At 50.2% G+C, this 21,701-nt stretch overlaps 1 protein-coding gene across 4 annotated transcripts in view; it reads right to left on the bottom strand.

Moving 5' to 3' along the window:
• The window catches only part of LOC112991371 (collagen alpha-1(XXVII) chain), a 187,934-nt gene that overhangs the window by 27,846 nt on the left and 138,387 nt on the right, over positions 1-21,701 (bottom strand). For all 4 annotated transcript variants that reach the window (XM_064523662.1, XM_064523660.1, XM_064523661.1 and 1 more), the window contains 8 exons: positions 20,871-20,915; positions 20,656-20,700; positions 20,373-20,426; positions 19,542-19,595; positions 17,091-17,144; positions 15,150-15,203; positions 14,049-14,102; positions 11,221-11,328 (listed from right to left, as the gene is read on the bottom strand). In XM_064523662.1, coding sequence (XP_064379732.1) covers positions 11,221-11,328; positions 14,049-14,102; positions 15,150-15,203; positions 17,091-17,144; positions 19,542-19,595; positions 20,373-20,426; positions 20,656-20,700; positions 20,871-20,915 — 468 coding nt within the window. The remainder of the gene's footprint in view (positions 1-11,220; positions 11,329-14,048; positions 14,103-15,149; positions 15,204-17,090; positions 17,145-19,541; positions 19,596-20,372; positions 20,427-20,655; positions 20,701-20,870; positions 20,916-21,701) is intronic.

The following is a 21,701-nucleotide window of genomic DNA, read 5'->3' as shown; positions in this document are numbered from 1 at the left end:
ACTGAAGCTCTGCTAAACTCTCTGTGTAAGCTTGTCCCCTTATGACCCATTGGCCTCATTGAGCAGGGACATTCATCTACTCCAGAAGGCTCTGCTGAGTCCTTCGGCTGGGGTGCGGCTCCTTCATAGCTGGAAGAAAAAAAACTGGCAGCATCTCTAAATCTTGTCAGCAATAGCAGTGAAACCAGCTGTCACTCCCAGTAAACCACAGAGATCTTAGTCTGAGCTTCCCTCACTGTTGTTAGGTCTTGTCTGCTGGTCAAAGCTTTGCTGGTGTAAATAAATGAGTCAAACCACACTGGCAACGCCATCAGCAGAGACATGGCTTGGATCTTGCAGCCTGAGCCACCTCCTTGAACGGAGTAAGCTATATCAGCAAAGGATATTTCTGTGCTCTACCAGCATGCTTTCTAGGACTTTGGCCAGCACAGCCCCGCTGGTGAGCAGGAAGGCTACCATATGTCTGATTTTCCTGGATGTGCTCTAACTGTGCAGAAATTTCATCCAGATGATTTTAGAGGCAGTTCAACATTCGTCCGGGGTTCCCAGATTATGGTATGTCTACTTCTGATGTCTCAGATGTGGTTGCCATCCATTGCAATCCCAGCTGTTCACAGGGCACATACACGATAGTCTGTGCACTTCCCAGATATCACGTGCCACACAATACACAGATACCGCAGCAAGCCCAGCAACAACTTTGGTAGTCCTTGAAAGGGTCAGATTTTTTTTTCCCATTCTTCAGACTCAGCTGTCCAGGTGGAGATGGGAAGAATAGGGCCAGAAAAGAAAAAGAGAATTTTGAAAAATCAAATTCAGTGTGATTGTAACTTCATCTAGGTCCTCCAGACCACATCAGGAATCTAGCATCTTGTGGTGCCTACTTCACTGCGATGTACAGTTTCCAGGCTTCCTACATGCTTTAGCAGAGACAGGAATAAGGGGCAGAAAATATAGAAAAGCCTATACATAAGAATAATTGATTCCCAAGTTCCTTTTGCTGGATTCGAATCAGTTGGGCAAATGTGCCAAAGCACTAAACACTTGGTGCTTTTTATTCTTGGGGTTTGTACACATTTTGTTGTATGCTTTTGGTTACTGGTTTGCTGAAAAAACAAATCTTCTTTCCAAGCTTCTTCCATGAGTGGTATTATTTTTAAATGGTGATCTCTCTCTATATACCACACTTTTTATTGGACACGCACGTCAGTACCTCCAGAAGACGATGGTATTTGTGACCTGAGACAGTGGGATGGAGCAGTTTTACAAGGTCACATGCTTTCAGGTATGCCAAAATTACCAAAGAAACCCAAAATTATAATCTTAGGTTTATCTTGTTTAAAATTTCATTGCCAGCTTCACTAAGAACCCAGTTTTATATGTTTTTAGAAATGGCATCAGATATTTCCCCAGGAAAAAGCCAGACAGTTTATTTTCCAATGATTGCAAATTGATTAGGTTTTCAGGAAAGAAAAAGGCACTTTTAGCTGCTGACGGCTTTGGCAATGAAGTTTGGTCTCTGGCACAGCTCAGCAATAATGTTACTGGGAGCAAATAGATGAACAGCCCAGCTTTAAATTCTCAAGGCATCAGCAGTTGAAATCCATGTTACAGCAACAACATCCAAAGAAACAAAAGAAGGAAGCTGGATGAACTGTGGATAGATACAGCCCAAACGGAGCTAACAATACGGCTGAAATCCAGACCCAGCTTCCCCCATATTTAGTGGTGCTTTGGTTCACACGCTAGATCTTGGGAAGCGGTAACCAAGGTGTGTGTCACCAGGCTGCTTTGACCGAGGAGAGCTGCGGCTCTTGGCACTTCAGATGGCAATTTTCTATTTTTCGTGCAGACTTGCAGCACGGCACAGGAGGGAAGCACTACGAGGGCACAGTGTCTGGTGAGATGCCTTCCTGAACCCGACCTCCTGCAGATCCAGGACTACTCAGGACCATCGTGGAGCAGGAATATATTTTCAGTTTCTGGATGTCAGTGAGTGAAGGCCTGGGGTGGGTGGGGTACTCTTCTCTACCAAAAATGAGACAGGAAGAAATAGAAGAACCAGAACACAACTACTGAGTAAAGAGAAAAAAGGGCCAATGGTGAAGGAAAAAAATGGTGATAGTCTGAGGCACCGGAATTAGGAAAGGCAGAAAAACTAAAGCAGCAATAAAGGTAGTAAAGCAAGAAACACAGTAAGACCATGCCCATATTTGTTCAAGGTCCAGCCAACCAGTTCATTTAAAGGGAAATGAAAAAGCCCTATATCATTTCCTACTGCTCAGTGATGTCTCCATATGAGAAACTCTACTTAATAAACTTTGATCGAGAGAAGCGTCCCCCCATCGAGGACAGTTCACAAGCACTCAGGAAATTAGTGGGATTATTGGGGCTGGGCATTTGAAGACATAAATGTTTTGGATTTATAAGAAACATATTTCATTCTCTCTCTCTTCCTAGCAATAGTTTGGGAGAGGAGGAGACACGGCAGCAGCTCCTGAATGAATATGGGGAAAGAAGAAGGACTCAACTGTTCTTGAGAAGAAAGACCTGATTGTACTTTAGGGTTCAGAGGACTTCATTTGGGATCACTGGGAAAAAAAGGGCCAGCTTGCGGAAAACAGCATGGTGAGCGCAGGTAGAGCTGGCTGGCTGAATTCAAAGAAAAAGCATAACAGGGAAATCCTATAAAAAGAGCTCAGATGGAAAGACTACAGCTAGAATCATGACTTCCCTTTCACTTGAATTCCTCAGCTTAAAATGTGGAATCCAATTCAAAATCTCATATCCAAAGCTCCCTGCTTTAGTGGAAGTTCTCATTTGCATGCAGACATTGCTCTCCGAGCTCACACTCTTCTGAAACACGCGACTCTTGGTTTCATGGATGGGGAAGTCTATCTGAGCGGAGACAAAGTTTGTTTCTTCCTAAGCAGTCACAGCATAAGGCAGCATAGAAAATAGCATGCAGAGCAGCACTGCATGCTCTGAGCTGGTTCAGTTTGGTCTGATAGCCCTGAACTGCCACTAATTTATTGTTCCAGAAAAATCCTTTTTTTTCCATCTCTGCCTCGATTTCCTCATCTCTAAAGCAGCATAGGATGCAAAGGTGCTGCCAAAAGGTGGCTTGATAGATAGGAGGTGCAGGAAAAGTGTCATCTTCACTGGACTATGAAACTTTCACACAAGATGACACCAAAATGCTCCAAAGAATGAGCCTTTTATGCAAGCTGAGGACCAGGAAGGAAGGAATAGGGTGAGCATTTGGGGAGTGTAACTCCTATTTGCACTAACGAGTCCTACTTCCATCTTTTTTCTTTCCTCCACACACTAGGGGTTAATATCTTCCTTTTGAAGGACACAAATGCCCTGGGGCTGGGGAAGAGGAGGGGAGTGAAATCCTCTCTCTCAATAAGGAGGGGAATCTTGGAGTAACTGCACAGAAAGTACGTCTCCTTCGTCTGAGTCAGGAAAGAAACTGTGCCAAGTCAATGGGATTTATTTCAAATTCTGGCTCATTTCAACTCCTATTAACTCTAAACGAAGACCAGCTGGGATCAGCCTGCCTTCCCAAGCAGCAGAAAGACCAGGCAGAGCTGGCTGATTCCCTGCAAGGGCAAATGGCCCCTCCTGGCTGCACAAGGCCAACCGCGCTCGCCTGCAAGCAGCGTTTCCCCCGGGACTGGGAGAACGCAGTGAGTCATTGCAGGATTCCTCATGCTCGGAGGCCACCACAGACTGCTCCAAAGGTTTCAATGGATTTGATGGGCTGAGTCGGATACCAGAGTAGCAGACAAGGGGGGAAAAACCCCCCAAACAATAAAACCCCCAAACAACAAACCCCAGCACATTCCTCCCCATAAAATGGGATGTTTAGACTTCCGGAGAAGAGACCGAACCTGGGGCCATCAGAGATGTACTGATTATTATAGCAATAGCAGGAGAAGCTGATTGCAGCTAAAGGCAGCATTGCACAGGGATGACAATGCCACTTTCAGCAGGGAAGGAAAGAGACCTGTGGGCTGCCTCTGCGCAGAGTGGCACTCACCCTGCCCTTGCTCTGGCCCTATGCAGAGCAAAGAGCTTAAGTGCATTTGACTTCCTTCCTAAGCAACTTAATTCCGCTTTGATTTTTGATGTAAGGCAAAGTACCTGCTCATAGCTTTGTTGGATGTTTGTCCACACTAGTAACAACACTCAAAGGCTCCAAGGCTATTACATAATGACATACCATGGCCAAGCGCAGGCACGTTCAGCTATAGAAACTCAACTCCAGCATGGGAACTGGCCCTGCTGACATAGCAGCTACTGAAAAGGGCAGGCTGTAGGGAGGAAAAGTATGTTCTGTTGTGTCCTTCCTCCTGCATGGTTCTGTCGCAACACTTCCGCAAACACATGGCCCATATTCTCTGTTCCTTCCAGTGCTGTTGGAGAATAGCCCCATGTCCTTCAGTTGAGGGAGCTGAAGATGCTTCCTTCAAAAAGGGCTCCACAGACAGCCCATAGACCACAGCATGAAAACCAGCTTTTCCAAGAAACAACAGCTCAGCACATTATCAAAAGAAAGTGCAGATTCCTGCATGGACAGCACAGATTAAAACCAGAAGCGACTCCAGGATTGTTCTTCGTCAGCCTCGGTATTTTCAGGGAGCGAATGCCATGCAAGTGGTGTGGCGTTGCCAGCTGTCGCTGAGCTCATGTGTTCAGAGTGAATGGCCGGATACAGTGGCAGCAGAGCAAGGCGCTTTGTTGCAAAAAAACCCCCCTTTGAATCATGTTTTCAGTGGCAGGAAACAGAAAAGAACAAAGAGCAAAAAAAAAAAAAAAAAAAAAAAAAAACACTCTAGGACAAATTCTACTGTTTGGACAATGTTATAATAGAGCACTATGTCAGATGAGAGCTAGCTCCCTCTCTACCCTGGCATAACAGAGCCCAGAAACCAGCCCCAGCTCTGCTGTGACCAGAACGCAGCATTTCTGCAGCAACTCCACTAGCTCAGAGCAGAAGGCCAGTCCCAGCCACCAAGTCTTCCTTCGGCCTCAGGATTTTAGCCTGTAGAGGATGGAGACAGAAACAAGAGTAGGTGGTGTAAGTCGACGGGAAGGATCCTGTCCTTGGGACTCGGTCCAGTGCTGTGCATGGATTTGCTGCCACTGTGGAGCGAGGTAGCTGCACTCAGTGCTGGAGCCACAAGATCTCAGCGCCCCGCACCAGGCTGCACAGCGGCTTTGTCCTTTTCGAAGGACTGAGATCTCTGCGAGTTCACCCAAAAAACCTTCTCAGATGTCCACTCCGGCCCAGTTTTGCTATCTTGCCCTCTCTGCTTTGGACAAATCCAGCCAGGGAGAGCAAATAAAAGGACTTTGGACCTGGTGGCGCTGCAGTGAAGGAATTCACCAGCCCTTGGAGCTCTCTTGGTCTCTCGGTGCACGTGTGCACCACGCAGCAGGGCGTGCGCCAGGCAGGTCTGCTCTGATGTAACCGTCTCTGCTGATTTATACCACTGGAGGGTCTGGCTCAAAGGCTTTCTGTCTCCTCATGTGGCTTGAACAGCACTGCAGATAGGATTTCAGGTTAAAAAGGCAGTGGAAAAAGAAAAGGACTCCGCTCCCAGTTTTGCTGAACAATGAGGGATTTTCTTGTTTCGAAGCATGTTGTATTTCATTACCTACAGGCTCTCCAGTTCCTTTCCTGGAACTGTAAAAACCTCTCTATCAGATGTCTGCCTTGTATGATGACCAGCACATTACGAAAACCACAGCGCACAGCTACGGAGAGCAGCTGGAAACCCACCACCTCGCTCCTGCCAACTGGCTTGGGCCTTTCACACAGCCACCGGCTGATCGGTTGGTCTCTAAGGAAAAAATGATGTATTTTGTGCAGATCAAGAGGGGCAGCAGCAGAGGGGAGCACTTTCAGAGGGTGAGTTACTCTCAGTGACCACTTGCCTGTGTCCGGGGTGCTGGTTACAAGCCAGAAACTCCAAATTTTGATTCTTCTCCTCTGTTGCAAAGAGCAGGATGGACAAGGCAGCCAGGATCTGTTGTAAGTGCACGCTGAACTCCAGCAATGTCATCTGGATATTTCAGGCACCGTCACACTATCCCCTCATGCGGTTAGGGGTTAGCAGATGAGTTAGCTCTGTATTTTGGCAAACTACGAAGTGCTGTTCGGTCTTCTGGTCTCCCACAAACTGCGGAGATGTATCCGTGTCCTGCCTCATCCATACGGACAGTCTGAATGTCCAGCGGACGATCCCTGCTCGCGCCGCTGACCCCAGACCCTTCCCGACCTGCGTCTCCAGCCAGGCTCTGAACTGAGAGGCCCAAAACTCCCTGGTGCTCTGCAAGGGGCCGAGATTATCAGCTCCTCACGGCGCAAACAGGCCACATTAGAGAAAAGCAGCAAACCAGAGGTTCAACGGCCTAGTACAGAAAAGTGTCAAGATCAAGTGAAGGCAAAAAGTTTGCATTAAAGGAAACTGCTAGGATGTGATAATATATAAGAGAGCATCTCACAAGAGGTGCACATCCCTGCTGCAAGTTTTAAAATCCCAACTGGATGCTACATTCAGATGGGTTGTAATGGGTTAGATGCTCTGATTTTCTTCTTTCTACCAGAGGGACAACTGGCCTGTCGCTCTGCTGAGCGGGAACCAGAGCAGAACAGAGCAGTGTGAACTTGGACAAAGTGACCAAAAGATAGGGGATACTTGTGTTTCGCGGCTCCAGCTGCCTCGAGTCCTGCCAGCCACAGCTGTGAGACTCACAGCCCATCTCGGTTGCCAGGTTTGTTTGCTGAAATCCGCTGGCTTTGAAACATGTACAAACTACCCCTGGAGACGCGGCTGGGGCCTCCCTGCTGCTTTTGTTTGCGATTTCAAACCGCAGTGGAAACCGATTTTCAGATATGTTAATACTGGAAACGGCTGAGCCAAGATAAAGCTAGCGATCTTTGAAAAATGTTTCTCGAGCACCGAGGGACGCTTGGTCGTGCTCAGTCGGTAACGTTATATCAGCATCGGGATGGCTTTCTGGAAAATAACATCTCGCTCGCTAAAGCTAGGCTTGGGCCTGCTGCAGGGCTCGCTGGGTCAAAGTCTCTCCCCTGCACGACCCAAAAGGGCAGAGCAGATCCTTCATGTTCCCTTCCTGCTTTAGCACCTCTGAACGTGCCTCAGTAAGTGCCTTTGCCTGCCGTCTCCCCAGGGAGCTCGGAGACGGCTCAGACCAAAGAAGCTGCTGCCTCTTTCCATCTGTCGTGCTGGTTCGTTGCCAAGTGGTGCGCGAGTTCGGATGTGCCCTGCCACGTTCCCTGCTTCTACCTGCTCTGTGGCTCCCCGGGGAGCTGCCAACACCCGGCCTTTCCTCCAGGGCGTATGTGCAGAAAGGACTGCAAATGTACCAGAAGTAAAGCCAGAGCATTTCAGAGCAATCAACCATCCTATTTCCCACATCTGTCAGAGGACACTTAATACTGAAGTGTCACATTCCTCTAAACTTGAGCAAAATGAAGTTTAGGACTAAATATGTCCGTGGTGTTAAGGAGATCTCTTCAAAAAATGGTGCAGCTGCAAGGATTAGGGCTGGAAAGAGTGTTTCTGGTGGCCATGGGGGGCAATCTCTGTGCACATCCCTCCACCGCCAGTGCAGGACCAAACTAAAGCCCTGGAGAAACTTGTCTCTATGTCCGTGACTACGGATGGGCACCGGCTTCCTCAAGCTTACGTGAACCTCTTCCAGAAGGAAGGTGAGCTGGACACTGGGCTTTCTGCCAGCTCTAGGTCAGTTTGTATGTTGGTTTGATTCAGGTAACTAGACAAATCCATACATGTGTGTGCGCCTTCTCTTCCACTAATGGCATAGAAGCAGTAACACTTCCCCCGCCACGTCTGTGTGTGACTAGGATACGTCCAGAATATCGGAGCAGAAACTACCATCTCCAGCCCAGTGCAAATACGATGGATCCAAGCACGGCGTGCAGTGAAACACAAATGTGAGGACTCCTGGGTACCACGGCAGAAGAGACCTGATGAAGATGCAATAGCTAAAGATGAAGATTTCTTTAAAGCCATCTAAACTGATATCGCTATCACGCATATCACATCAGCTGTATTAAAAACACACGCAACATGCACAATGTGTAAATACCCCGTGTCTGCAGCACACCCCGCAAACGAGACACGTGCCTCCACCCCGCAGTGCGCGTGGCCCCGTGCCGTGCACCGGCAGTGCCACGCTACGGGGCGGTTCTCCAGGAACCGACACAGGGATTTGTCACCTTGCAGCCTTGCCATTTGCCACTGGGGGAAAACCTTCACAATTTTTCCCTGATGGGATGTTATCTTTGTCTTAAAATACCTCTTTCCATCATACACTTTTGTGGCTGGCTCTGCCTGAGGTGGCTTTGGGGCATCCGTCTTATAGAGGATGGGTTGATTTTATATTCCAGCTTCCAGTACTTATTCGAAAAGGAGGGGATTGTAGTTCTCTCTAGTGGCTTGCACCTCTGGTCTGCAAAATTTATTTTGGCAGAAACCTCAGAAAGATCCCACTGATATTTGTGCATTTTCTGCAGGGGAAGCTCAGATAGAAAAACCTTAAAAATATCGACAGAGAAAAATCATTTGTACTTCAGTCAGAGGACTTCCATCTTTAAATTACCTCAGCGAGCACAGGAACGCCAGCCTATAAATTAGGTAATGGCCAGGCATTTGGCAAAGGAGGCAATGCTATCTGGATCTTACGCGGGGCTCAAAGTCTGCTGGAGTTTAGACATAAGGAAGCATATTAAAGTAGTAGATGGAAATACAGCACTCTGCAGTAAAAAAACAAAAGGGAGTGATTATGAGCAGGAATCTTGGCTCAATTAACTTTTTTTTTTTTTTTTTTTTTTTTTTTTTAGAAAAGTAAAACAGAAAATGGCATCATGTTCCCAGGGACATGCTGGCAAACAGCAGAGATGGAATCTGCGAGAATCTGTATTTTATACACTATAACTTAATATGGCTTTTTCATAATTTTAGTATTTTTATTGGTTCTTAAACGTGCACAATATAAACACATGAAGCAGCCAGAAGTACAGGGCATGGAAGGCTGTGTGCTGAGGCCGGACATTTAGCCATGCCAAGCTGCAAAGGGCGCTGGGATATCAGATACCACCCAGCACCCACGGTATGGTCCCAGTCCTGCACAGAGCTCCCTGTGGGTACGGGGGGTTGTGGCCAAGTATGGCTCTATTTGGGGCAGAACTACAGCCTCATTCTGCACATTTATGGTGTTGCAGAGCGGCACAGCGGTATTAAGCCAATGTTTCCACTTTCTAGTTGAGTCAGTGCTCAAAATCCCAACCTCAACCCAAAAATAACACAAATCCAACCCCTTTGCTGCTTCCATCCCCTCATGGCCTTCTTCCTGCCCTCCTTTTAGCCAGCCACGACGTCACCAAAGGGAAAAACAACAAGCTTTGGCGAGAAGAGAGCATCTCCCCGGGCCGGGATACCTGCCTGCCCTGCTGCCTCCTCCCCGGCCCGAGGAGGCATTTCGGGTGCCACCATCAGTCCGACAAACTTGGGCCACTTGTTCCTACCAGCTCACCAGGGCTGCTCGCACCTCCTGGGGCCGTGGCCCAGCGTGGAGCCAGAGCCGGTGGGTTTTCCGCCTGCGGAAGCAGCAAGATGGTGCTGGAGGCCAGCGAGGAGGCCACGGAGGGGACTCGCAGGGTTATCCCCTCGCGGAAGGAGCCTCCCAGGTCCCTGCTGTCCAGATCGCCGATCTGTAGTGATAACTCTAGTAAGGCGAACGTGCATGCAGGCAGGGGGGCCTGACTTCGCTGGCAGAGCAGCCCAGCCGGGCGCAGGGCAGCGGGCACCTCCTCGACACCCCCGGCCTCACAGCTCTGCTCGCGGAGCCAGAGGTGCGTCTTTGATCTCTACAGCATCGCGATCGGATCTCTAATTGAACTGGACCTGCCTAGGAAATTCCTTGAGAATTCAGGAATCACTTGCTGCTAGTTTTTTATATTCATTATCTATATTTAAGGGGATACCTTAGAAAGGAAAAACAGAAGTGAGCAAATAACGGTAAAATGGAAGTGAGGGACTGCAAAACCTGCCTGGTTCCCAACTCCAGGCCAAGAGTACCTGCGACGGCCTGAGGAAACGCAGCTCCTCGCAGCCCTCGGGACATCCCAGTTTACTACCCTGCGAGATGGCGCATCCCACAGACGCAGCAGAGAGGCACAGAAAGGCTACGCGACCTGTCCCAAGGCCTACGCAAAGCCTGGGGCAGACCACAGGAGCAACCCACATCTCAAATCCACATCCTGATTAAAAGACCAGTCCTTCTCCTAGATGTAAATTTTTGCAAAAAATAACATACTTTATGACACGTTTGGGACAAGCTGCATCTCAGATGACTTCCTGCCCTAGCAGTGGATTCTGGTTTACTCCATGCCTCTTCCTCTAGAACTACCAGGTGTTTTGCTGCAACATGGCATGTCCTGTTACAGTAGTATTAACAGTAGTATTACAGTAGTATTAACGGTGACTGCTGTTCAAGGAAAAGGAAAAGAGAAGAAAGACAAGAAGAAGAAAAAGAAGAAAGAAAAGAGAAGAAGAAGAAGAAGAAAGAAAAGAGAAGAAGAAGAAGAAAGAAAAGAGAAGAAGAAGAAGAAGAAAGAAAAGAGAAGAAGAAGAAGAAGAAAGAAAAGAGAAGGCCTATGCACATTTCTTGCTAGGTTTAAATGAAATCCAGCCTTCCAGATGCAACACTGCAAGCTTTCTTTTGCCCTCTTCTTGCAAAAGGATCCTGTCTTTTCAGACGAGCTAGCTCGCACTTGCACCCCGGAGCTCAGCGGTGCTGGCTGTGCCCTGCTGTCCGAGCTGGAGACCACGAAGCCTCCTGCAGCTAGCTCTGCCCGGCAGGGCACACGCGACACACCTGGGCCCTCTTCAGCCACGAGGAGGGTTAAAGCCATCTCGCACTTAGCCAAGAGCACCCAGTGCTCTGCACTGATTCTTTTGGGGTTTGGAAACCCGTGGGCGGTGACCCGACAGACAGGACGCAGGAGCTTTCGTGGCCCAATACTCATCACACCCCCGAGAGCTCGGATTTTGCAGACCCAGGTGGCCGCCGGCACAGCCCGGGGAGGGGAGCGCTGGTCGCTACAGGAAACCCACGGACCGGCTGACGGAGACCAGCAGGCTGGTTTCTCAGACTCACTCGGACACCTGTGATTCCCGGATATCCAGGAGGCCCTTCTTTTCCCTTCAGCCCTTCGTTGCCTTTTTCTCCTTTCTCTCCTTCCAGGCCTTGCTCTCCTTTGTCTCCCTGCGGAAGAGAGGAGGGAGTCAGCTTTGCATACCCACACAACACACTGTACATGGCTCTTGCAATGAAAAAAACCACCGCATAATTAATATTTCAGGAGTCTGAGAGGAAAAGAGCCTGCAAACAAAAGGATGAATGAGGCTGAGTCATAATACACTTGACATTTAACAAAATGAGCAAAACTAGTTTTTTTTTTTAAACGTCTCTTGGCTGGAGAAGGAGGAACTCCCCCATTACACAGGGTAATTTGAACCCTTTGCTCCTCCTGCAATAAGGCCCGAGCCTCCCACGTGAATGAGACAGGCAGACCAGTCTGAGAGATTCCCTTGCCTCATCCAGAAGCCCTGAGCTCAGGATGCTGAAAGATTTTTAATAGGACACATTTGTTAGGATCGGCTGTTTGGCACTTGCGGTGAAGCAGGAAGCAGCCCAGGACTCAATAAACACTCTGCAAAACAATGTCATCTTGCCCCGTGAAGGATTTGCGGTTGGAGCAGTAGGTATCACGTTCAATCACTGTTCTTAAAATTGATGGCACAAAATTTTGTGCAGACAACCAAAAGAGCCAGTTCTGTACTCACAGCAGCACCAACACTCATGTAACCAACCAGGCTTGACAGGGTGAGTCTTGATTTGCGGCTGCGTTAGTGAGAGCACAGTCACGTCGCCTCTGGTTAAACAAACGCTTGCACAAAGGGCAGGGGCTTTGGTGTCCAGAGGCACATTTAGGTTGAAAAGATCTGGTTTGGTTCAAGACCCCTTGGGGACGGAGGGGTAAGTGATGGCAAGAGAATACAAAAGTCTTCACTGTCTTTAAGGAGGAATCTTGTGGTCTGACATTCAGAGATAAGCAGAAATAGAGATGAGTGACAAATAGTTTAACTACAACGAAGCAGTAAACCGTATTGTTGTGGGACCGGCTGCTTTTTCTTTCCATGGAACAAAGTTGTTGGCCTGCGTGGAAAGGCCGGCTGCGCAAGGACAGAAATCAGAGTCCTGCTCCAAAGGCAAGGTAGCAGCCTTACGGCTCCTCCGCGCACAGGGCAGTGCGAGACCTGAGTAAGCATCTGGGATGCTGCCAAGAGGAAGGGGATCTGGTTTCTTTACTCGTGAACAACGTTACGGTCAGTGGTGCGGGGCAGAACGATGGACGATTCTTCATTTCCCCTGCCAGGACCAGGAATTCCTGATTAGTTGGAAATTTAATCCGTAAACTCAAATAAACCAGACAAATTGTTGGAAACTAGACTTTAAAGAGCTTGACCTTTTTGGAGATCTGATCACATGCCAAAAATGTGGGGAGAGCAGTGAAACACGAGGAGTCCTTCGCAAAAAGCAAAGCTTTCCCCAGCTTAAACTTGACAATATGTGAACTTGCAGGAAAAAAAATCCTTAGTTCTTATTTCAAAATAAATTATCGCATAAATCTGAGAAGCGAGGGGAGAGCAGAAAAGGGACAACTTTGCATCAGAATGCCTTGCCAGTCACAGGCCCTGCTGGATCCCGAATTTCCCAAGGTTGCAGCTATCAACAGGGAAGTGGAGCTGCAGGCTGTGCCAGGCCTCTCCCCATGCCAGGCAGACTCGGTGAGATGTGACCCCTAACGGGACAGAAATAGTCCTGGGCATTACTGCTCCAAGAACAAGCAAAACCTAATTCAACTGTGAAAGGAATAACAATAACAGAAATAGAGCAGAGAGAAGAAAGATTTCATCTACGGGAAAACGCATCAGCTAAAACGCACAATAAGCAGGAGAGATCACAGGAGGAACAAGCAGTGGAAAAAACTCATCACCCCCGCAGCCCTGCCGTGACCGCTGCTTGCCGAGCACGCTGCTTCCGGTGCGAAAAGCAGCGGTTTTAGCAGGCGTAAGTAGGTAATAAAAGGACTGAACATAGTGTGCATTGAACTTAGTCCCCAGGTGATTCTCAGTTCTCTGAGTAAAAACCTAATGAATGGTTCTTTAGGGCAGGAAGAGTCTTCTGTGGAGCTTGAAAAAAACATCCAGCATCCACCAGTTCCTCAGCACTGAGATCTACTGACACGTAAACTCAAGGCCGCGCTGGCCACGTAGGACCGCAGCAGAGACCTTTGGTCTAGGAGCGAGAACGGCCGAGTGGCGGGTCCCACCTCTGTGCGGGTGACTCGCATCAGCAGGCAGCAAGGCCGCCTGCGTCAGCATGTTACTGGCATTAGTGAACGTCACCGTCGGCTGGCAGGAGGGGCCAAGACTGGGATTAAAGGGTACAGAAGAGCCTGTGATGGGGATTTCAGAGAGTGCTCTTTGAAACGACCAAGATAACCTCTGGCTAAAGATGGCATCTCCAGAGGATGGGAGAAATTTGAAGAGGCTTGGGTTGCGTGACAGGGAAGTAAGCGTGGCCATTCCCAAATTTACAGATTAAATCTTTATGGGATGCACAGCGAGGGATGTAAGAGCTGCAGGGAGCCAGCACTGGGGTGGCTCTAACCACCGAGACACAGAGAGGAGAAAAAGCCCAACTAAGATAACCCGGCCTGGCTGGGCTCTCTAACTGCAAATGCAGCACCAAGCTGCAAAAGGTGAGGTGAGGCTGCAGAGGCCTTTTGCACAGATGCAATAATCCCAACAACCCCCTTGGCTCCAAATGCCCCCGGTTTCCTGCTGACGGGCACACCATGGGCCTGAGCGCGCAGAGGGTACGCGACCGCTGAAACCAGGCACAGCAGTAAGGTTTACCTTAACACCATCCAGCCCCAGTGGTCCACTGTCCCCTTCCAGCCCCGCTTCTCCCTGCAAGACAGAGAGGCAAAGAGACATAAGGCTGTGTCCAAACCTCCTTTCGCTTCCATGCTTTTGGCAGCCGACGCGTCGCAGAGCAGCAGAGTCGTGCTGCAGCGATGGGAGTCTGGGGCATCGCCTCGGTGCAGGTGGAGCCGGCGCTGCCGCTTGGGGCGGACAGGCTCTGTGCTGTCAGCGTGTTGGAGGACACGTCCTGTCTGTGCCCTAACACTGAGCAAGCTCTTCCCAGAGCAAGAAACGAGTGCGGCCTCTTGCTTTATTTTGAGCCACATTTTCTCCTCCGCAGACCCCACCACTGGCCTGCGGAAAGACCTCTTTCCCTGGGTTGAAAAGGGGATTCAGTCTGTATGCATTTAACCTGGGGCTTCCCCATCCTGCTCCAACAACTGACTTTAGTCCCGAGAAGGGCCAAGAGCCATTGCCGGCTTCAATCCACGCATTCATGCCCTGCCTGGCTCCCCCCCACGCATGCACAGTGCGGCCAGTGTTTCCCCGGTTAACGCCAGCCTTCTGCCGAGCGTCCTCCTGCCCCTGGACGGCTGCGCGCTCCCAGGCCGCGCACAGCGTGCAAACAGACGGGGCCTGTTTCCACACAGCCTCTTTCATACCACCAGCTGTCAGAGCGCTCTGCCAAGCAGCGGGTGCAGGCGGGCTGGGCAGCGAGGAGCCTTCCTTTCTCATTGGTAGCTCCCGCACAACTGTTTTTATTGAGAGAAAAGAGCCAGGATATTGAGATCTTTCCTTGAACTATTTTCAGAGGTCCCTGTGACCTTTAATTTCCAGCTGCACACCCACATGACCGACTGGGGCTGTGATGGTCACCAGCTCTGTAGCATCAGAGAGGCTCACATACACCAGTGAGCTCAAACTTAGGGACTCTGCGAGGAAGGTGTTTCCATCATGACAGAGAAGAAACAAGGGACAGAAGGGTTACAGGATTCCCAGAACCGGCCTTCTTTGCCCAGGCTGTGGGCAGACAGGGAGCAGAGCAGGGAAGCGATATAGCAGAGAGCCCAACTGGAAGGGGACTGTACTCACTCTTTGACCGATGAGGCCTTGCTCTCCAGGGACTCCCAGCTGTCCAGGATCACCCTAAAAAGAAAGAACCACAGACATGGAGACAAACTATTTGCTGATGGCAAATGAGTGCGGAGCACTTCTCATTTCACCCCCTCATTTTGGGGGCTCATTTTCCCTTTCCCAAGCACCTTTGCTTCAGTCTGCAAGGGGGACCCAAGGGACAAGTTGGCATCACCAGCCCCTCTGCTTACAGAGCAGTCTCCGCGGCCAGTGTGCACCTCAGAGGCTCTATTGCACTGATACCCAACGGGACGGAGGATCAAGGAGGGGTGGCTGATGCCTGCAGCTGCAGAGCCACAGGACGTTCCCCCAGCGTCGCCCTTTCGCAGGAAAGGCAGCAATGCCAGGGTGCATGTGGCACCGCAACGCATACACAACCAGAGCGAGGAAGAAGAGAAGAACCTGGATCCTGGACAGCACCTGGATCTTGGACAGCACAGAAACAAGTGAGCTGAAGGTGTCCGGAGCTGGCAACCAAACGCCCCTTGGCGAAAGGCTGCGAGGTGATTTACTGCTGGGGGTCCGATGGCCAGGGGACAGCTACCCTCCACGTGTGCCTGTCCAAACTAACTGCTCTGCGAGGAGCAGAGCGCAAGAAATGCAGCGACAGAGTCAGAAGGGGAAGAAAGTCTGACCTACGCATACATCTTGCCCTGCAGCAAACATGCCTGCAAGCAACCGCCCAGAGCAACCCCAGCACGTCCCAGCACCTCCCAGCTTAGGGAAAGGAGCCAGCAAGGGACTCTTGTTCTCTGACTCCCCAGCACGCTGTACTGACAGTGGGTAAAGGGATGTCTGAGACTTCTGCGCTGCCAGAAATTGCTTTCTCCTTCCTTTCTTCCCTCCGCATTTCACACCGGGCTCTGGAGGCTCTGCAATGCCTCCCAGGCGCTCTGTCAGCCGCGCTCGGCTGCGGGCAGCGGTCCTGCTCCGCGAGGCTCAGCAGCGGACGCTGCACCGATTGCTCCTGCTCCCACGGGAGCCGGAGGAGAGCTCTCGCTGGGGGACCGCGGATGCCCGATGCAGAGCGACAGTGTGCCGTTCCCGGGAAGGCAGCGAAGGCGCCGAGGGGCAGCCAGGAGCACGGGAGCTGAAACACTAGCGCAGTATCAGGACGCCAAAGACACAGAAGCTCCAGTGAAGTGTCAGAAGATTTGCCAAGGAAAACATGGCAAAGGACGGGGCGGGGGGTGGGGAGTCCAGAACAGCAAAGAGGAAATTGCATTTAATCCCCAAATACAGTCTGTTCAAAGGCTCTCCACGCAGGAGCGATCCTTCAAACGACGCAGAGAGGGGGACAGAATAAAATAAAAACCCATCTGAGCTGTTCAGCACAGGGATCTTATTCAAACAAAGAGATGTTTTTTTTACAGGCCTTTCCATGTGGACAAGAAGGTGCATTCATCAGGGCACCTTCCCCCCAATAACCATCAGTGGAGTTGAGTCCCCAGGTAGCCGAGGCTTGGCAGGACCTTGTCTGAGGGTATTTTTATACTTGGGACCTTCCCAAGACCCTTCTTGTTTCAAACCAGAAGCCGCCAGATCTCTGGGTTTCAAGGACTCCCTTCACTGCTCAGATTTCACACCTGTGAAAGAATTGAGCTTCATTTTCAAAGCCCTTTGCCAGCTCCGGAGGCAGGAGATCCCTGGAACGGTGCTTCTCCCCGTGCTGGCAGCATCCCCCTCCGGCACGGAGGTGGAGTCAGAAATTTGTAACCAAGGGCTTAAAGTTAACCTTTTATTTTTTATTTTTTTTTTAACTTGATCTTTGTTGATTACACCGTCTGCTTTGGCTGCTGGACAGTGAACCTGCACGGCCACCCTCTCCTGGCAGGAACAGAAGTGGCTATTATTTCTCCCTGCTCTGACAGGGAAATTGCACTATGGGTTTTTTCTTACCTTCATGCCAGGTTCACCTGCAAGGCCAGGTTGTCCCATTGCGCCAGGCGGTCCCTGAAAAAAAAAAAAAAGATGGTGAAAAACCTCATTGTAATCAAGTAGAAAGCAAGATCAAAGACATAATTCCTTTAGCAGAGCAGTCCTGGGAGAGCAGAGCCCTGGCTGCAATGTAATTACCTCCCTGGAGCTGGGTCAGGGCATGCAGCATCAGAGAGGTCACAGACCCCTGGTGTCCTGTTCCTGCGATGGCTGCGCTCATCTCTCATGCCTCCCCTTTCCCCAAGCCTGCTGCAACCTCCTGGCCTCCTCTGCCAAGCCACCTCTCTCTAATTCCTCCCAGTCCCTCTGCTTTCCAAGGTTAGTAACTGCGCTGGGGAGCAGCGCTGGGACGACTTAGGAAAGATGGGAAGAGGTACATGATTAGACTTGAAAGCCATTCATATGTGTTCAGCAGGCCGGCTAACACAGTGCATAACAGAACTGTGCAGCTGTGCTCTTGCTCTCCTCTGACTGTTCCCTAAGACCAACCATTACCCATTACAGTGGGGCTAAGTGCAGCCTCTGTGCCACCCATCTTACCTCTGTTAGGATTAAGAATTAATGTGGCTGCAGGGCCTGCACGTGCGGTGAATTGCCCTTCCTTTGCAGGAATAGCTGCCCTAGACAACACAGCTTTGCGCTGAACCATTGCCCCAGACATCAGGCAGAGGCAGGGGACAATGGTGCTGCTAGTTCCAGCACAGCTAAAGGGAGACAGATTAACCTTGACATCCATCACCCACTTGCTCTGGCTGTACAGGCCAGCAAACACCCTAGCACCAAGAACCAGGCTGCGATCAGAAGCCTGCTGCCCGGGCCCAGCACCAGGCCGTACTAGCTGAATGAAAGCAGCTAGGTGACAAGATAACGTGGTCCTGTCTATCTAAGCATACACCCTGACACGTCTAGGGGACTTAGTATCCCCCAGACAGCCACAAATGGGTGTCAGACCTGGAAAATTATGAGGAATAAGGTGGGAAGAGGGAGGATGACAGAATGACCTTGCAGACTGTTCTCAGTATGTGCCCTGCTGCTGCTGGGTTTGCAATAGCAGGGTCACTTTTATTAAACACCTTTGGTACCATGATAAATTGAGAGCTTTAATCTTTGAACATTTTCTACCACCTCCAGGAAAGGATGGGCAATGAGAATCTGTAAAACAAGGCCAAAGATGGGACAGCAAAGTTTGTCTTGACATGATTTGAGTGGCTTATTTGCAACTCTTTGCAACTAAGAAGAAAGGAAATAAGAGCACATAGTCATGGGAGCACCCGGCTGCCCAAGGAATAAAGCCAGTTCCTGGCTTGCTGAAATGGATTCAGGTTGAGGAGGGAGCAGGGTGCGTGCTGGGTTTACCAACAAGTGGTCAAATCAGGCAATGAGAAAATTCATGCTCCAGTGAAAGCAAAAGATCTTGCTTTGGTTTCTCCAGTGATGCCAGTGCAGAGAAAGGCTTCTGGAGGAGAGACAGATTTGAATAAAACTCTGTACTTTCTTGGTTGGCAACATCCAAAGTGGCTCAGTAGCAGCTTTCCAGCTCCCCAGTGTGGTTTACCACGCTGAGAGCTCGCTCCATCCAGTCTAGCAGCCATGAGAATGGAAACTTTCGTGACTCATACACTTTGCAGTGGACTGTATTAAAAGGCACCTTCGTTGCTGTTTTCACAACCAAGTGAAATATCACAATTATACAACAGATCGAGACCTAGAGAAAGGAGCTGCACGAGGAGAACTGGTAGATCTGATCAGGACTGTAAGAGGGTCAAACCAACTTGAGGCTGCAGAAGAGTTAGGGGAACTCATGGAGGCATCTCCTGCAGTCCACTGGGGCACCATTTGACAACTGCTCCTGCTGTGGTTATGGTGTTTGTGCCATTGCTTCACAGCAACGACAACTCAAAAAGCATGAGCCAGCAGCAAAGGCATTTCTCTGAGCCTCCTCCACTGGCCTCAGCAACCTGCGATGGACTGCCACAGCAATCCGGGCTGGCTAACAAAGCTGCATCTGATCACAACCGGACCAGCTCGGAGTGGGAGAGAAAAGACTAGTTTGCAGTCTGAACTGCTGCTGCGTTTGTGCCCTGACTCTGCGCAGTGGTATGGAAATGTGGTCCCTGGCACATCGGGGGCCTGTGACACGCCTGTTAGAGCGCAGCCAGCTTTCAAACGTTTCTCTTGTTATGGAGAGGGGTCTGCCCATCTGCCAGTTGGGTTTCTATGGTCTGCCTTTGATGAAAAGGAGGCTCAAATTTCTAACTTTCCCTGTTTGCTTTGGAAGCCAATCTGTGGGAAATCCTTCCCATCCGTGCCCCTGGGGTGTGGAAGGATGTGCCTCTACGCACTTACTCGTCCCTCCTGTCCTGCCACTCTCAGCGCGAGGGGAGAAAAAATGGGAGCAAAGCTCAGACCTACCTTATGCCCAATTTCTCCCAAAGGCCCAGGTGGCCCCTGTGGTCCTTGCGGTCCCTGAAAAACAGAAACACAAGACACTCTTCATACAACTGTTCTCATTTCTGAAAGGCTATCACTTTTGGGGCCTGTAAGAGGAAACACTGCTTCCCCCCGTCACAGCAGATCTACGCAGTGTGCAAGTGACAGTGAGATACAGAGACCAGGAGGCACCTTACCAGGCAAACAACAGCTCAGAAGGCCCTTCATCTTGCTAGCTAAAACCTGAAACAATTGCAGTTGGTAACTTAAAAATGTCTGATTTATCCTGTCCCTTCACAGTCCAGGTCAGTCCCCACAGAGAGAGCAGATGACTTCTTCCTGCTCAGATAGTCTTGTTGGCCCTCCCTCAGGTCTGTGTCTTCATCTCCCAGAGCTTTCCCCATAGCTGCAGGCTCAGTTCTGACTCCATCAGCCTCTGTCCTGGTCCCCCTTCAGCTCTCCCTGCCAGCCAAGCCCAACTCCTCCTGTTACATCTAACCCTTTCCCAGACCCAACCTTGCCCTTCTTCCCTTCCTTCCCTTCAGAAATCCAGCCCAGGCTGCATCCTACACTCTCCCTGGTTGATCCATGGCCTCTTTTTGCTTTCCAGGGGTCTGATCTTTTCTTTCCTCGTGTCTCCTAGGACTCTAGCCAAATCTTTCACATCTCTGACCATGCTGGAGTTGGCAGGGACAGAGAAGCTGGGAGTGGGAATAGATAGAGGGGGAGTGCCAGACAGAGAAAAAAAATGAAGTGTTTGTCTGTGTGGGGGTGCGGGGGGGACAGATGAAGAGAGAGCGATAAGACACTTGCCGGGTCGCCTGGAGCCCCTTTTGTTCCTGGAGGTCCGGAAGGTCCTTGGATACCCTGGAAAAAATTAAACACACCACGGTCAGCTCTGACCCTGTAGCAATCTTTCATGCCTCTCAGCATTTAACATGCATTGCAAATGCTCCAGTAAGAGCAGCAGAGGAGTGGCCTCATAGCCTGAACTGTGAGACATTGTCCAAATCCCTCCTGCCAGACCAGGACCCAAAACTTCAGGACTTGATTGAAATCGAGGTTACAAAAGGAAACAGAAGTGATGAACACTTACTGGGAAGCCACGTGATCCCGTCTCCCCAGTCTCTCCTATCTTCCCCTGTGAACACACAGTTACAGTGATTAGCACCTGGGAATGTGCTGAGATTCCGGTGTCACTTTGGCCAGGAGAAGCTGCAATTCCCTGGCCACGATGTGCGTGTGGATACCCACGGTGGGGTCTGACACCATGCCAGCTTTGGCAGGCACCAGCTCTCCCAGGGGACATACCTGCAGCCCATCCGGCCCCAGTTTGCCGGGCTCCCCTGGACGTCCCTGCAAAGGAAAAAAGACAGAGACATGTTGGCAGAAGTATGAACTGTATTGACGATGCTCTTCTGCCCCAGCCTACCTGCTCTTGCACTTGAGGAGGACATGGTCTTTGCGTCAAATGTCCCCTCCAATTCCCAGCAGCTTTGAAAGGGCCAAATGCCCAGCATCCTGCCCTGAGGAACACCCCAGCCAGTGGGGAGTCTGGGGGATAGGCTGCATGACCTCATGTTTTTTCGGCAAACACTGCTTTGGAGGAAGCTGTGAATCTCAAGAGACTCAGCACAGCCTTGCCTGGCGGGGCACAAAATAAGGCAGATTTCCCATCTAATAAATAAATTGCATTCACAGGGGCATGCGTGCAGAGAAGAGACATGGAGTCTAGTGACATTCAGTGGTAGGACAAGGGTCCAGTTCTCCCAGCTACCCGTCCCAGAGCCTGCCATGGAGCAGGGGTCTGTTCAGGCAGCCATCTGCCAGGTTCTCTTTGTACCAGGCAGCTCCTGCCGTGTGCTTTTTCCCATCGCAACCTAACTGACATGAAGTAAATCAGCACAGAGATGCATTTGGTAGGGTCATGTTTTACCAGCCATGTTAAATTGATAAGATTTCATGCGAGATTCAGAGATAACAGTTCAGGGCACTCACTGCCAGCTAAGCTACTCCCTTGCCTGTGGGGGACCCCGTTATTTCAGCAGAAGCTCACGGACATCTGTGGAGTGCCACTGTTTTCGGGGGTCTAGATCTCAGCAGCAAAGGCCCTGATGTCTGTGTGGACAGGTTCTCCTCCTG

The sequence above is a fragment of the Dromaius novaehollandiae genome, chromosome 20 (genome assembly GCF_036370855.1).
Source record: "Dromaius novaehollandiae isolate bDroNov1 chromosome 20, bDroNov1.hap1, whole genome shotgun sequence".
Lineage (NCBI taxonomy): Eukaryota > Metazoa > Chordata > Aves > Casuariiformes > Dromaiidae > Dromaius > Dromaius novaehollandiae.
This window is presented reverse-complemented; position numbering and strand designations above follow the sequence as displayed.